The sequence below is a fragment of the Littorina saxatilis genome, unplaced genomic scaffold (assembly GCF_037325665.1).
Source record: "Littorina saxatilis isolate snail1 unplaced genomic scaffold, US_GU_Lsax_2.0 scaffold_1003, whole genome shotgun sequence".
Lineage (NCBI taxonomy): Eukaryota > Metazoa > Mollusca > Gastropoda > Littorinimorpha > Littorinidae > Littorina > Littorina saxatilis.
Window position 1 is genome coordinate 31,358 of NW_027127142.1, and position 17,184 is coordinate 48,541.

The window sequence follows — 17,184 nt, forward strand, 5'->3', positions numbered from 1 at the left end:
ACAGAGGCAGAGGCAGGTGTGCAGATGCTTTGTGAGAATAAGCGTTGAAAACCAGTTTGAATAAAAACTAACTCTTTTTTGCATTAAAACATGCACCAGAACTGGTGGACACCATCGACAATGTCAAACATGAAATCGAAGCAGTTTGCTTGAGGAAACGGTCGTCAGCAACTCAAACTTCTCTGTTTTCTTTTTTTAAGAAAATCTGTTCGGACACGACCCGATGTTGATTTCAGTCAGTTTCGCTTCTGACAGTCACACTCACAGTATAACTATATAAGTTTTATTTACGTTTTTATTTCTTCTTCGTTTCCTTAAAAAGTAACAACAAGCTGTTTAACGTTCTGTTGTTGTTAATAAATATATATAGATCTATATTAAAATCTCGAAGTCCATACATGATGTCACAGAAAAACCAGCCACAAAGTGCAAAAGTTCGAAACGACGGAAGAGCTCGCGATCTCGCAGCGAGTTTCAATTTCTCCACTCAAAAGCTGACACCTCAGACGAGTCTGTTATCCGAAATACCAAGCACATGTTTCGATGTAGAATTACTAAATGATACTATTTGTCAACAAAATATATGCACTAGTGTCAGAAAAATGGTTTAATATGTTCAAAAGTTTCGAGTCGAGTTCCCGATTTCTGGAAACACGTGCGCATGCAAGTTCGCTACTCAGTACTTGCTGTAACTTCAAGTAAATCTTTGTAACCCTATGTTATGTTATTACCATTCTTCCCAGCAAAGCACACAATTGACAACAAGTCAAATAGTAGTACAAGAAAGAAATAATACTTGATAAATAAGTTAGATAAAGAACAAATCAAAGAAAGCAAAAATGACTTACCGCATACATCTGAATGAGTTGGACGCCATTTTCCCGGTTGCAGGGTCAAAGCAAAATCAAGCCGTATATCTTAGAAATTTTTAATCTTGCACCGAATGAGGACTCAAACAGATTTGTTTTGGATTAGTTCTTTAGATTGTAGGTTAAGAAGCTTAACCCTGATTTTTTTTAAAATATAACTCAATTGTTTTTGAGATTTGGAATAAAAAGGTGTGGGGTCCATAAATTCCCTTTTTTACATAATGTACATATTGACTACAAACTTCAATTTAAATTAAATCTCAAACGGCAGATATTTTTAATCCTAGTAAAGGGAGACAGTACACTTTATGATGTCTTGCTTATAGTAACGCAAAGCATTACCTCCCTTCTCCCTTCTCCCGCTTTCAAATTCGTATTTACCTTAGGTCCCCCGATCTCCGGTGGCCGTATGCTCAAAATGGTATAAAAAGGGGGGGTCCGGGCTCCCGATGGGGGACTTATACCCCCTGTAAGTATATATATATATATATATATATATATATATATATATATATATAAGTATAAATCCGCCTTTAGGACGACCATTGTAAAAAGGGGTTTTATAGCTACCGGTGCTATATCCGTTGTTTTTAAAGCAATATTAATAAAATTTTGTAATTACATTTGCTAATTGACCTACACCCGACTGTCATGAATTGAACGTGAAAATCTGTCAAGATTAAGATATAGGTGTTTTGCATGGTCGCCTTAATGAAAATAATGCAAGAGTGGGGGTTACGGCGACACGCCTTTTCGGGTAGCTTAGGGCAACCAATTTATAAGGTATATTAAGGCGACCAGTATTTGTATATTTTGTTGTTCACAAAGTTTTGTAAAGGGCCTAGAGCCATAGGTTATGCACTTAAAAATGTCCAGTTATTATTATTATTTTAACAATTTTAATTGTCTTCTTCTGCGTTCGTGGGCTGAAACTCCCACGTACACGCGTGTTTTTGCACGAGTGGAATTTTACGTGTATGACCGTTTTTACCCCGCCATTTAGGCAGCCATACGCCGCTTTCGGAGGAAGCATGCTGGGTATTTTCGTGTTTCTACAACCCACCGAACTCTGACATGGATTACAGGATCTTTTCCGTGCGCACTTGGTCTTGTGCTTGCGTGTACACACGAAGGGGGTTAAGTCACTAGCAGGTCTGCACATAAGTTGACCTGGGAGATCGGAAAAATCTCCACTCTTAACCCACCAGGCGGCAGCGACCGGGATTCGAACTCACGACCTCCCGATTAGGAGGCCGACGTCTTACCACCACGCCACTGCGCCCGTCATTTTAATTGTCATTTAGTTATGTGCTCAAACTCTGCAGTTCGCGCTTTCGAAATCGTTATTATTTAAGGTTCCTGATGCTTTGTGTTGAGTGTAATCATGGCTGTTTCATCACTAATTATTCTGTTGGCAGTTTTAATAAACAGTTCAAAACGTGCAATAGATTTTGTGTATGAGTTGTGACAGAAAAAATGATAGATGCTTTCATCAGTGTTGTTCCCAAGTCAGAAATAAAAGGTCACTGTTTGCAAAATTTAAACATATCAATAGGAATGCCTTGTTGTAATGTTAACAGGCAGATGTAAGCAAAGTACATCACAGAAGAAAAACATATAACAGGATGTACATATACACACATTAACACATACAATGCAAACTGCGATAAGTCAACGAATGTGTATTTGTTCAACAGCTCATTTATTTGTCAAAAACAAGAATAAAATTATACACATACACCTTCAGCAATGATGTTTTAATGTGCGCACTTGTTCTTAAATCGCTTCCCTACACTTACCATATTGTTCGAGTCCAAAACCTACTATACTTTGTTCAGTAAGGGAGATTTGACAAAAGGGATGTTGTACAGAGTTGCGAGTGGGACCTCTCTGTAGAGGGTAACAAAAACGGGAAAAAAAGACAACTTACAAGTATGTACAAGAATAAAGTTCTTGCAAAGAATACACTTGCAAAAGGTCTATTGTTTTCAGGTAATGGCAGAAATGCACTCAATGCTGGATTGATCTGGGGCCCTACTACACTCTAAATGAACATGATGGGAATTGCACACACTCACTTATTTGAAACAGTTTGAGAACGGCATTCAAATGTTCTGTTTTGAGAGTTAGCTGCTGTGATCATCTTTTGTGTGCTGAATGAACTGAAAAAGTAAGCTGTTATGGGCTCTCAGTGTGTTCTGCATGATCTGTCAATGTTCTAAATGCAGAACGCTTTCAATAGTCTTGCCGACGTTCTTTCCAGAACAGCACAGTGAAAGTCTGCTAAGATCACAATAAATGCTCTATAGTTTACAGTACACTAATTGAGGTCTTTTTAAATCTCTGCCATGAAACAATTTGAGAACACAAAAAAGTAATTTGACCACTTGCAAGTGTACGGTTCAGATTACCAATGATCTGTTTGAAAGAAAAAATATCGTGTGCAGAATTATGGCACACATATTTTGGTAGTCTTACATTTCACCTAATCATTAACAACATAGAGATCCATATTTAGTATGTTTAAGTTATCTTTTATGTTGAAATCATTGTAAATGTTAGGGCAGAAATGATGTCATAAACACACAAGCTACACCAAGATACCTCAAATTGAAGAAGATTAATGAAGCACAGAAACAACAAATTTTAGTTAAAATTTCAATCAAATGTACACTATCAAGAAAACAATCGTAATTGAGTAGAATCAGAACCAGTGGCCTTTTGGAGAGAGTTACTAAGCCCTCTTCCAAGCATAACATTTTTGGCAAAATAAAGTCAAGACAGAAGAAAATAAATGGCATGCATTTACAATGCAACAGGATTTATTGGGGAACTAATTTACCCCAGAGAAGTGAAACAAATACAGATTAAAACAGAGAACAGTTCTTTGAAATTATTTTGATGTACATGATTGCATAGATTAACTGTGTTGTTTGCAATGTTGATCAATGCCACACACAAATTGACCACTTACAGAATTCATGTACATACATATCACAAACTGGGAAGGAGCGTGATTGACAGTTTGAACTGTGCATGGTATTACAAATTACAATGCTATATTTACTCTGTCATTAGAACTCAGTATTAGAAGCAAAACATAAAACAAATGTCATCGATTTCAAGACACGACTGACAACTTTTAAAGCAAAATGATATAAAATGATTTGAAATTTTCAATGAGAAATAAATGATGACATTATTGTAACCTATTAAAAAAGCTTAATTGTTTTCTATTTATCCTCCAGAATTAGCTTCCCATCAATTGAACATGAATAACAACAACAGGCACTTGTATTGTGGAGAGGAAGTCTTATTATAATACCTTACAACCACTCATCTCAAAAGGTTATGAGTGCAGTCACTGGAGGGTAGTCACATGCTTTGTGCGCCCTTCAATTACTGCATGCACTCAAAATATTACATTTCGTTTTCACCAGTATCGCTATAACATTAACAGCGATCGTTCAGCGATTACTAACTCACAGTACAAAAGAGGGTTTGAATGGGAGATAATGGGCAATGCAGAACTCTTGAATAGATTAGTGACGATCCAAGTGATCAGGCTTGTGTCAGACTGCTTTGATTAGTCTGAGATAGAACACCTGATTGCATTTTCTGCTCAGCTCTGTTCCGGTCATTGCAGAGGTATCTGGCGTCCAAATATTTAGAGTGTACGAGGCACACTTTTGTCGGTCAACATAAAATGTTTAGTGCGTGAACTTTTTACTCTATGAAATAAGCCAAACACGCATACATTTGTAGTGGATTTGACCAAATTTGTTCATAGTACCGGACCTTGCATAATAACACAAACCAGGCCTCGGTCGAGTCTCAAGTGAAATTCTCCTTTATCCGATACTGACAACGATTTTCAAAACACATACTTGATATTCTTTAGTTTAGCTGCCGAGATTGAACCAGTACACATCTGTCATGGGTGATTTTACATACACACATACTCTTTAGTTTAGCTGCCGAGATTGAACCAGTACCACCCAATGATTGCTTTCTGCTTCTTGCCATTCACACAGTGTCAGTCTGGCTGGTTCACCATCCATTCTTGCGTTAAAAAGGGTAAATCCAAAAACAAAGAAACTGCCAGCGTTTTACCACGAAGGGCCATATCAGGGCGGTGCTGCTTTGACATATAACATGCGCCACACGCAAGACAGAAGTCGCAGAACAGGCTTCATGTCTCACCCAGTCACATTATTCTGATTATTCTGACACCGGACCAACCAGTCGTAGCACTAACCCCATAATGCCAGACGACAGGCGGAGCAGCCACTAGATTGCCAATTTTAAAGTCTTAGGTATGACCCGGCCGGGGTTCGAACCCACGACCTCCCGATCACGGGGCGGACGCCTTACCACTAGGCCAACCGTACCGGTCAGAGCTCAGTGACAAGAAGAAAAAAGAGTTGGTGAAATCAAAGGTGTTCAATGAGCAAAAACATACAGAAGGAAGGCTGTTCTCTTAAAACGTTTTATGTTAATGTAAATCCAATAACAAACGTTCCAACAACCTACCTTTCTTGTTTTTTGATTTTAAAAAGGGTAAGCCTGCCCACAATCAAGTTGCGCATTAGAACAAGCAGGCAGCTTCATGGCTGCAGCAACCCTTACTTCATTAGAATGTTTTCTTTGTAAGTGTCTGATGAGCACACTTTGAAATTGGCCACAATATAGGCAAGGTCGTTTCGGTTTCTTGGAAGAAATGTTTGGCAGTCCGTCTGAGGCAGGTGGCAGTCCATTTGAGGCAGGTGGCAGCTCATCTGAGGCAGGTGGCAGTCCGTTTGAGGCAGGTGGCAGTACATCGTGTTTGTCTGGTATTTCTGAAAAAAACAAAATATGCAAAAAATCCTATTACAAAGTTTTCAAAGATCAAAGCAGCTCTACCCAAGAAAAAAATGAAAACTGAACAACGCTTCTTGAAGAATAACCATGTGATCATATTAGGCATAACCAAAACCAATATCAACGATTATGAAAAGTGATCGCTTCCTGGAAATAAAAGCCCAGGTTCAGATCTTTATGTTCACAACAAAAAGGAGCATGGTAAAAATTTCAAAATGGGGGAATGTTGCAGCAGCTTAACTGAACATTTAGTAACTTTTGCCTGGTCTTTGCAAGACTGGTGAATAACGTGTTTCACAAATATACAATTTCCCTGGAAACCATGGACTCCCAGCATTTTCCTTAGAAACAAATGAAGCTGCATAAGGCAGAGATGCGTGTGTGTGTGTGTGTGTGTGTATGTGTGTGTTGTATGTGTGTGTGTGTGTGTGTGTTTGTGTGTGTGTGTGTGTGCATGCATGTGTCAGACATGAGGTGAGGAAGCTTTTGAGACCATGTTGCCAGTTTTGGTGAATGCTATTTTTAATTGCTGTCCAGTGTTGTTTTCAAAATTGATGTTTTTTACATTTAGTCAAATTTTGACTTAATGTTTTAACAAAGATGGGAAAATGTAGAGCATGTACAATTCTGTCCACACGAAACTGTTTTCTTGATAGTACACTAGTTGATTGCAACTGCATATGCAAATGTCCTGAACTATAGTCTATAGACAAGTCTTGCTTCTGGCTCAGGAAAGCTGAATTTTAGGTAAATTGGCAAATCATGAAAGGTTGCAGTCATAGAGTCACTACTTCTCAGTTTCTTTCACGGACTTTTACCTTGGCATGTTTTCTTCCTTTTTGCAGGTGGTGACAGCATTGAGTAGTAGTACATGTAGCTTGAAAAAGGTGTGCCATCAGAATCAGAATCACTCTCCGGATCGTAACTGTAGTCTTCATCCTAAAACAAAATATTCACAGTTAAGTTATAGTGATGTCTCTGGCAAGGCGGAACATGCCATCATGTGAAACTCTTTTTTTTATTTTTTATCTAAACATCACAAATGAAAGCTCAAAACGTATTTGTCAGTAGATCTGGAAATCTGGTCATAGGTCCTTTTGAGTAAAACTAAAAGTACTTGGAGGAAGGAGAAAAAATTATCACATTCACACTATTTGACTTGTAATGCGTGTGTGTTAAAGCCCCAGTCCGTCCCAAATGGTTTACAGAACGATTCAAATCTTTTCATGAAAAAGCAGTTCTAACCTTATCGAACACACTTGCAATAGCATTTAGTGAATAGCATTAAATGACACAGTTTTTTTGTTTAGCTCGAGTAAACCACACACCTGTTTTTGTGGTTAATCTAACCCCTGAGCCATCGTGAACCCATGTGATCTACTTTCCCTTTTTTTCTCACAATTTAGTAGTCAGTCCTTGATTTCAATGCGACTCGCTGTATCTGCCATGGCTCGTTATCTAAAACGCAACAAATGGCTGCGAGTCACACGAAGTGAATGGTGTCGGCTGACCGTTCAAAGAAACTGGCGACATGCTGAACATTCGTCTGCTACGAGAAACACGTTTTGCAGGACACGCTTCAGGGCTAGTTTTTAAACTTTAAAATCTTCGAGTTTTACTGATTTTGTCTTAATGAAAAAAGAATTATTTAAGAATATTTGTGTAACAAGCTGTCAATTTATTAGTATAAGTTAGGTCTAGCGCCAAAACGAGCCATCCCATTGTCTGATCAGACAATCCGGCTGGCCACGCAAAAATAAATTCGTTCATAAGTGCTCGCTCTTTTCGGAGGGCACCTACGATGTTCTCAAGTGGTGAGTGTTGAAATGCAAGGGTGTTTGTACTGTGTGTAAAAGCCTGACAGTGTCTGTGATGGTTTACGGGAAGCTGCGTGTGCCTTTAAATTCAACAGGGGACCTAGGTTGATCAAATGTCGTCCTAAAGCTCTAATCATGCAATACTTTTCTTATTTTCAGTCGCCCTAAGGTTTGGTGCTTCTATTTAAATCTCAAATTGCTTAACTTTGTCATAGAGTGAGACTGCAAGTCGCCCACTCGGCCACTATGGTCCCATTAATAGTCGTGTTCAATGTGCTTTTGACACAGATCATCATAATGGTCCCGACTCTCCTCAATTATGCGCTTATCTTGTGTCTTTTCTGGATTACACAGATACTGAAGTAAAATGCAAAAAATCCTTAAAATGTGACCCTCCACCACGAAATGAGTCACATGTCACCTCGCGCGGTTCTGCACTAGGCTTAATATAAGTCCAGGGAGTGTCTGGTAACAGTTTGTGGGTCACCTTAATCACAGGCTTATAAAGTTAAAAAGTCATCCGGAGAGTCAAATTCAGGAAGTAGGTAACCCGTGAGTTAGTTCAAATCGCGAGGCTTTTCGTACCTGTCATCTCCAGATGAGGCTGGTTTTATCGGTACATCTCCAAATGAGGCTGGTGGTAGCGGTACATCTCCAGATGAGGCTGGTGGTAGCGGTACATCTCCAGATGAGGCTGGTGGTAGCGGTACATCTCCAGATGAGGCTGATGAGAAATAAATCAGGTCATCTTTTTACTGACACAAACTTTGAAAGGAATTCCTGTTCACGAACCGCCTTTTTCTTTGTTGTTGTTTTTACATGATGGAAATTGAGCTTTCCACGCTTTGAACAGATCAATACAACTGATCTCGTTTCGTCACTTCATACGAGACTCGCCACGTCATGTCACAAAAGTAGAAACTCAAGAAGTTTAAGAATTGTAAGGCGGCCTTCTGTCATTTTCAAGGGTACCAATTTGAAGCCAATATTTATTAACCAACATGAACCGTAGCCTACCGTACAGTCTAACAGTGTGAAATGTGAATGAGGGTCGCATCAGCAACTTTAGCCTATTCATTTCACCCTCCGGATGGACGGTCTTATCAGACACTGATTTAGTGATAAACACGTAGTATCGATGCAGGCACACTCATTTTCGCAAACAAGCAGTTGCTTCATAAAATAGGTACTTAACAATTGTGCAGCAAGCTGGTTTTAAAAGTGCATGCATGTTCTGCTGTGCAGTGACTTGAATGAGAAGCATTTAACAAGGGTAAAAGATCAAATACGGTGATGCCACACGCTGAAGAATAACATACCTGGAGTCCTGAGCTGCTGCTGAAGGACAGTAAGGTCGGTGGGAAGCTGGACATTGTTGGGAGACGTAAGACGAGACACAGACTGCGCTGGCAACATCATTGCTTGAGGTGCCAAGGCAACGGGGTGCCAACCAGCCATCGAGAAAACCAGACTTTGCTGACTTGTTGTAACCATGCCTGTCAAACAAGTACAATGTATATCACAATGGGCACAAGTCTGTTTTATGTGGGAAAAAGTATAGCCAGTGTTGTTGCCAGCCTAAGAAGACAATAGGTCATTTGGACCTCCCTAAAAAAAAACCAATAAGTCCAAATGTCCTGGCTTTAAAAAAAACAATAGGTCCAAATTACCATGCCGTAGTATTATATTGATGAAATTTCCGCTGTTTGCGCCGTTTTCGATAATTAGGTACACCGGCTGGAACGGGTATTTCCGTAAACGCAGCCTCGAGTGTCAATGACGACAAACACAGAGTCAATGACGACAAACACAGAGTCGGCACCGAGTGCATTTTTCACTCGTAGCAAACATGAGCATTTCGATCGGGGTTTGTTTTCCGACTTTGCAACTCCCATTCCATTCATTGCAGACCTTGTCCGCCTTGTACGAATATGTATCGGTCAGTTGACCACCAAAACGTAAAAACTATCGGTCCATCGACCGGACAAGGCTAGGTCCAATGCGTCAAATCAGAAAGGAATGCGTCAGAGACCGAAGACCAAGGCCTGGCAAGAACACTGTATAGCATGTTAAATTCTTTACACAAGAAACTGTTTCCTTGATAGTACAATAAATGATTGCAACTTGACTAGGAAATGTCCTGAACTATAGACCAAGTTGTGGTTTCTGGCTCAGGAGAGTTGAATCTTAAGTAAATTGGTCATCCATGAGTTAAGTAAATTGGTCATCCATGAGTTGTCGCAGTGAGTGAGTTACTACTTCTCACAGTTTCTTTCATTGACTTTTACCTTGGCAAGTTTTCTTCCTTTGTGCAGGTGGTGACAGCATAGGGTAATCGCAGGAAGAAGGTGTGCTATCAGAATCAAAATCACTCTCCGGACGGTATAAGTCTTCATCCTAAAACAAAATATTCACAGTTAAGTTAATGTGATGTCTCTTGCAAGGCGGAGCATAGAATCATGTGGAACTTTTATTTAAACATCACAATGTAAACCCCAAAGAGTATGCGTAAGTAGATCGGAATATCGAGTCAAAGGTCCTTTTCAGTAAAAGGACTTGGAGAAAGTATGAACACATTCACACCATTTTTGACATTATCATATATATACTGTTCAAAAAAAGAAACGCATAGCTTGTAATATTTGGTTAATTTAGTTATATGGCTACAAGGATATCCACCAAACTGCAGAAAATGTTTATCTGGTCGTCGACCTTTCGTCCATTGCCACAAGTGAGCTCTGCACGTGACGCATGCGTTATCAGTGGCTACAATGTCAAAATTGCTCATTTGGCATGACCACTCGTCATGCTTCAGTGTAATCTCGTGAAACTCGGGGAATATTGAGCTCTCACCATGTCTTCCAAAACCCATAAAAGCGGATTGTTCGCCACAAAGAAATCAGACGACAATTCAGCGACGAAAGATGGCCCGATTGAGCAGAGAAGACCGCCAAATTGCATTGGGTCGTTTACAAGCAGGCCAAAGTCAAAGTGCAATCGCCAGGCACTTCCACGTGTCCCAGGGCACCATCAGTAGACTGTGGGTCAGGTTTCAAGCCACTGGCTCCGTTGCTGACTTGCCACGAGCGGGAAGACCAAGGGCGACAACTGCTGCTCAGGACCGTTTCATACGGCTCCGCCACCTCCGGAATCGTTTCCTGTCGGCCTCATCTTCTGTCCAGGCTCTCCCCGGGCCACACCGATTATCGGACCAGACCGTGCAGTACCGCCTGCATAAAGCTGGTTTGAGAGCTCGCAGACCTCACAGAGGAGCTGTCCTCACCCGCCGCCATCGCCAGAACCGAGTGCAGTGGGGCAACCAGCACCTTCGCTGGACCGTCCGGAATCACTGGAGACACGTGTGGTTCAGCGACGAGTCCTACTTCCTGCTCCAGCGACATGATGGTCGGAGGAGGGTCTACCGGAGAGTAAACGAACGTTACGCGCCCAACTGTGTGGATGAGGCACCCATTCATGGTGGTGGAGGCGTCATGGTGTGGGGGCGATCAATACCGCTGGAAGGAGCACCCTGGTGCACGTCCAAGGGCGCATAACTGCCCAGCGATACGTAGAGGAAATTCTGCGCCCACACGCCCTTCCTCTTCTGGCTGACCAGGATGCCATATTCCAGCAGGACAACGCTCGCCTGCACACAGCACGACTCACCACCCAGTTCCTCACCGACCACCATGTCCAGGTGCTTCCCTGGCCATCCATGTCGCCAGACATGAACCCGATAGAACACCTCTGGGATGAATTGGACAGACGTGTGCGCAGGCAAGAAGAAGCGCCAGCAAATCACCGCGATCTATTGCAGGCACTTCAGGAGGAGTGGGACACCATCCCACAGCAAGATATCCGGCATCTGATCCAGTCCATGCCCAGAAGGTGCCGGGCAGTTGTTGCTGCTCAAGGCAGTCACACCCCCTACTGACTTGACAGCCTCGGCACCCAATCGTATTGATTGACTGATTGATTTGAAGATGCAAATGAACTGTGTGTGCATTCAACTGTGTCCATACCAAAATTCAAACAAATAATCTAAATATTGGATTTTCTGTTATTTTTTTCGAAAAATAAAACAAATTTGGCAAGTAGCAACTATGCGTTTCTTTTTTTGAACAGTATATATAATATGCGTGTGTGTCAAATTCCACAGGGGAGCTAGGTCGAACATATGTCATCCTAAAGCTCCAATTCAGCAATTGTACAATACTTTCAATGTATTTTCTTTCGCCCTAAGGTTTGGTGCTTCCTTTCAAATCTCAAATGTCATTTTAGTGACAACCCAGATCCAATTCACCAAATGTCGCCCTAAAGCTCCCATTATACAATACTTTTGATTAGGGCGACCAAAAATATAACATATATTGTGCTAAATCCTACAGGGGAGCTAGGTCGACCAAATGTCGTCCTAAAGCTCCAATTGTACAATACTTTCAACTTATATTCTGTCGCCCTAAGGTTTGGTGATTCTTTTCAAATCTCAAATTTCATTTTTACTGACAACCCAGATCACATTGCCTATCAAGCAGACATACAAGCTAATGTCGACACATGCTTCCAGACAAATTTGCAATAACAATAGAACCTTTTCCCATAATACCATGGCAGCTTAGTACACCTGCCTTTCCTTGAGTCTCCACAATCATCATTCTGATTATTCTGAGACTATGATGCATGCTGGGTGTGTTTCTGCGGGTTGCATTGACCCGAGTTGGACATTGGCGTCAGGATCAAGTCCAAGCATGATTTTGAGGGCATATGTACTCAGAATACTGAATAGACCTCAGTTTAAAATCTCATCCCAAAGAGTAGTGAGACACCGCCCTCCATGTGGGGTCAAGTTAACAGCAGTGTACAACTCAGACAGTCACTTATCCAAGTACTGCCTAGGCTCGGCATTGCTTAACTTTGTCATTGAGTGAGACTGCAAGCCGCCCACTCGGCCACTATGTAGGTGCCAGCACTACTCTATACAGCTATGCGGGAAACTGACAAAACTCCTGAAAAAATGTGTTTGTTTGAGACGAGATTTCTCCCTTCATTGTTCACCCCCGTGTTTAAAACTTCTTGAGAAATAAAGATTGAACATTTATCTGTCGATTGCAGTGTTCGTTTGTCCATATTGTGCGAGAATGTGAGTGTAAAAATTAAATAGATATACCATCGATGCGCCGTGAACAAAGCGCACGCTGCAATGGCCGCCATATGTTTGCACTCGGGACGCAGTCGGGTGTCATCGAAAAACTCCGGTTTCACCGCCTAAAAGTTCCATTCATGCTATGCAAATGTGCGCAGTTCAAAGAGTAATGATTGAGCCGTATTTTCGTATTTTTTCTTTCATCAACAATTATTTCCAGTAAGAAAGATTGTCGATTAAAAGTAACGCTCAGAAAACATCTAACTTTAAAGAACTTTTTGTCATTATTTACAAAAGATAACCTATACATTACGGGTAGCGTCGGAAAGCTTGTTTTTCACTGAATTTAATGAGATGCGAAACTAATGTGTGGGACGCATGCGCACAAAACGCCAGCCAGCCAACCAACGTCGACCACCTCAAAAGCTGAATGTGCAAGCATGGCGTCTACCGAACATTCACGCGATCCACCTGACCCTCATTCAGCGTCATTTCTCCAGAAAATTGAAAGGTTTTTCGGTAAGCATAACAATTATTTCATAAAGAATTGGCATATGATTATTATTGTCGAAGGATTTGTGGTTATTTGCTGAAAAAATCAAGAAAAAGCAAATCGAAGACGCTCTCAATTTTAGAACAGAGGCTTCTAGAAATCCCGATGTGCTTGTTTCCAACTTCGGAGATTTTTTTTGTTTTGTTTCATAAAACCTGTTAAAAAATTATTGAAATTGAAAGGCAGATGCATTAGGAAGAGTTCTAACTTCGATGCAGTTCATTTTGTGGATTTGCTGCCTAAAATATTGATATAAAACGTAACGATGAAATACCGGAAGTGGTGTGTCGTAAGTTGTTACTCGTCTGTGTCGTCTGCTACTGCATTCGAACTGACACTCAAGGTTAGGTTTAGTTTTTGGCGAAGGACTTGCTTAGGCCGTGAAGCCTATTTAGCGTCCTCTCTCATGTTTTGGATTTCATTAATAGAAATCAAGCTGTCTTCATTTGATTAACGATCAAAAGAATACAGTAAGTTCATGTTACTTCGAGCTGTTGAAACTTAACATGTTTTACAAACTTAAGAGTTCCCCATGCTGTTTTAGTCACACTATCTGCATATTGATTTGTTTTTAAACCTTGAATTTGCTTTGTTTTCAAGAGAATGATGCTGAGCTGGACATAATGAGAAAGTACTTGAGCTGTACTGGGAGAGGTCGACGCCCCAAGTTGTCGACAAGCAGCCACTCACAGTGAAGTTGTTACAACTTGAACTACTGCGTCACGAGTAAGTAAATTATTTTTATGATCAAATTCTGCAATGTGTAAAACCTGTCAGTGTAGTTGTTACAACTTGAACTACTGGCGTACTGCGTCACGAGTAAGTATATTTCATTATCAAATTCTGCAATGTGTAAAACCTGTCATTGAAGTTGTTGTTACAACTTGGGACTACTGCGTCACGAGTAAGTATATTTCATGATCAAATTCTGTAATGTGTAAAACCTGTCATTTTAAAAGTCATCAAGTGTGTATTTACTGAAAGCTGGCCTTCCAAAGTACCAAGTGTTTTGTTTTGTCAACATTTTGTAACACACCAGCTTACAACTTATAAGGCAATCAATATATGTTGCAGGCTGGAGCTTAGCTGGCAAGCTGTTGATGAGGTTTTCGAAAAAGTGGCTGACAGAAATCTGCTGGGAGGTTTGCAGCTGAAAAGTGAAATTGAAGGAGTGGTGAAGGATGCAACACGGAGTACAGATGAAGATTTTCCTGCGTTTCTTCAGACAAGCTTAGCGACCTGTATTGAAGGCAGGAATGAAAAATGTTTGCGTATTGTACACTGAAAGTGAACGATCGTCTCCTGAAGCTTGGAGCCTGAACAAAGCGTCTACTGGAAAAATATATTATACAAGTAACCTTCAGAGGCATTTTATTCATGACTAACAGTATGTGTTCCTTATGATGAACAGAGACTGGAGGCCTAATGTGAAAATTCCATCTACAAAAGTTCTGAAGATATGCGTATTTAAAGTTGACTTTTTTTTTACCATGAGGCGACTAGATATCATGACTAAATCGCCTTCAGAAGGAATTTTGTTTTAATAATTGACATTTTGTCTTATTTTAGCATGTGTATATGTTGCTTAGGTTGTACACAAGCTGTTGACCAAAAATGAAAGCTCTGCGTGCAATAGATTTGAAGATACTGATTTTCAAAGTTGACTTTTTATACTGTGCGGCCACTGAAAATTGACTAAAAATTGTCTTCAGAAGCAAATACTTTGTAAAATACTGACACTAAGCACTGTTTAAGCATGAATATGTGTTGCTTAGTATGTATGGAAACTGCAGGCCCATTTTGAAATCTCTATCTGCAATAGATTTGAAGATATTGGTCCACCAAGTGTACATTTGGGTAAAATAGCGTTTTTTCCATTGTGCAAATTGATGTTTTTGCCAAGTTTGAAGCTCTGTAACTTTTTTTCAAATGAAGTGTAGGGCCTGGAAAAAAATAGGCTAAGTTAATATGTACTACTGTGCAAGGAAATTTATTGTGAGACATTTGTGTCCCATACATTTTGAACTGCAGACCTGCCAACATGGTACCCTGAACAATTTTTACACGCTTTCCAATTGATTTTGAAGCCACTTTAGCATGGCATTTCTCCCAATACCTTCACGCTGACACTACTGTTTTTTTCTGATGTGTGCTGTCATGTACTTATATTTTACAAATATGCCATTCTCTGTACTGTACTTTGTTATTGTATGAAATGACAGGGGTGTAAATATGATGAAATATTTGTCGATCGTGACATGGGCGCTGGGTCCCGACTTTGATGGGCAATATCTCAGGACCTAATAAAGCTAGACACTTACTGTTTTGTTTGTGTTTCTTGTATTTGTGTGTAGTTTTCAAAAAAAACACATTTCAACAGTGCTCACATAAATGAAAATTTTCACTGCTGGTGATGCTTTTGACACAGATCATCATAATGGTCCTGACTTGCCTCATTTATGTGCTTATCTTGTGTGTTTTTCTGGATTACACAGGTACCGTAGTTAATGTCCAACTATCCTAAAAATTAACAGTTTCTTGGTGGTGAATGCAAGTACGTGTAAGAATGTTGTGCCTTTTACATACTTTCTTTTTATTCTAAATTCAACCAATATACATGTGTATGTGTTAAAGCTTACAGGGGAGTTAAGTCGACCAAATGTCGCCCTAAAGATCCCATTATACACTACTTTCCACTTAGGATGACCATAGTATTTGTGCTTCCATTGGACTGACAATAATTACCCCCGGGGGGGGGGGGGGGGGGGGGGGGGTGGCGGGGCCCAATTCCCATTTCCTGTGAAAAGTTAAAAAAGTCATCCGGAGAGTCAAATTCAGGAAGTAGGTAACCCGTGAGTTAGTTCAAATCGCAAGGCTTTTCGTACCTGTTCATCTCCAGAAGAGGCTGGTTTTATCGGTACATCTCCAGATGAGGCTGGTGGTAGCGGTACATCTCCAGATGAGGCTGGTGGTAGCGGTACATCTCCAGATGAGGCTGATGAAAAAAAATCAGGTCATCTTTTTACTGACACATACTTTGAAAGGAATTCCTGTTCCCGAACCGCCTTTTTCTTTGGCCCAGCTGAGGATCCACCTCTTTGTTGTTGTTTTTGCCTGATGGAAATTGAGCTTTCCACGCTTTGAACAGATCAATACAACTGATCTCGTTTCTTCACTTCATACAAAACTCGGTCACGTCATGTCACAAAAGTAGAAACTCAAGAAGTTTAAGAATTGTAAGGCGGCCTTCTGTCATTTTCAAGGGTACCAATTTGAAGCCAATATTTATCAACCAACATGAACCGTAGCTACCGTACAGTCTGACAGTGTGAAATATGAATGGGGGTCGCATCAGCAACTTTAGCCTATTCATTTCACCCTCCGGAAGGACGGTCTAATCAGTCACTGATTTAGTGATAAACACGTAGTATTGATGCAGGCACACTCATTTTCGCAAAAACAAGCAGTTCTTCATAAAATAGGTACTTAACAATTGTGCAGCGAGCTGTTTTAAAAGTTCATGCATGTTCTGCTGTGCAGTGACTGAATGAGAAGCTTTAACAAGGGTAAAAGATCAAATACGGTGATGCCACACGCTGAAGAATAACATACCTGTAGTCCTGAGCTGCTGCTGAAGGACAGTAAGGTCGGTGGAAAGCGGGACATTGTTGGGAGACGTAAGACGAGAACAGACTGCGCTGGCAACATCCTTGCTGAGGTGCCAAAGGCAACGGGGTGCCAACCAGCCATCGAGAAAACCAGACTTGCTGACTTGTTGTAACCATGCCTGTCAAAACAAGTACAATGTACATATCACAATGGGCACAAGTCTTTTTATGTGGGAAAAAGTATTAGCCAGTGTTGTTGCCAGCCTAAGAAGACAATAGGTCATTGGACCTCCCTAAAAAAAACCAATAAGTCCAAATGTCCTGACTTTAAAAA

The 17,184-nt window shown here is 40.6% G+C and overlaps 1 protein-coding gene and 1 long non-coding RNA gene across 2 annotated transcripts; one reads left to right on the forward strand and one right to left on the reverse strand.

The window, feature by feature from the left end:
* Positions 1 to 2,552: 2,552 nt before the first annotated feature.
* LOC138955601 (uncharacterized) lies at positions 2,553 to 17,029 on the reverse strand (the record flags this gene model as incomplete). Its single annotated transcript, XM_070327169.1, has 7 exons — positions 2,553 to 5,707; positions 6,548 to 6,668; positions 8,132 to 8,270; positions 8,866 to 9,042; positions 9,835 to 9,943; positions 16,128 to 16,237; positions 16,855 to 17,029. Coding segments are annotated over 7 exons (1,044 nt in total), but the record flags the coding sequence as incomplete, so codon positions are not given.
* LOC138955602 (uncharacterized) lies at positions 13,076 to 15,601 on the forward strand. Its single transcript, XR_011452303.1, has 3 exons — positions 13,076 to 13,208; positions 13,843 to 13,968; positions 14,317 to 15,601. It is a non-coding gene; the product is annotated as an uncharacterized lncRNA (long non-coding RNA).
* Positions 17,030 to 17,184: the final 155 nt, after the last annotated feature.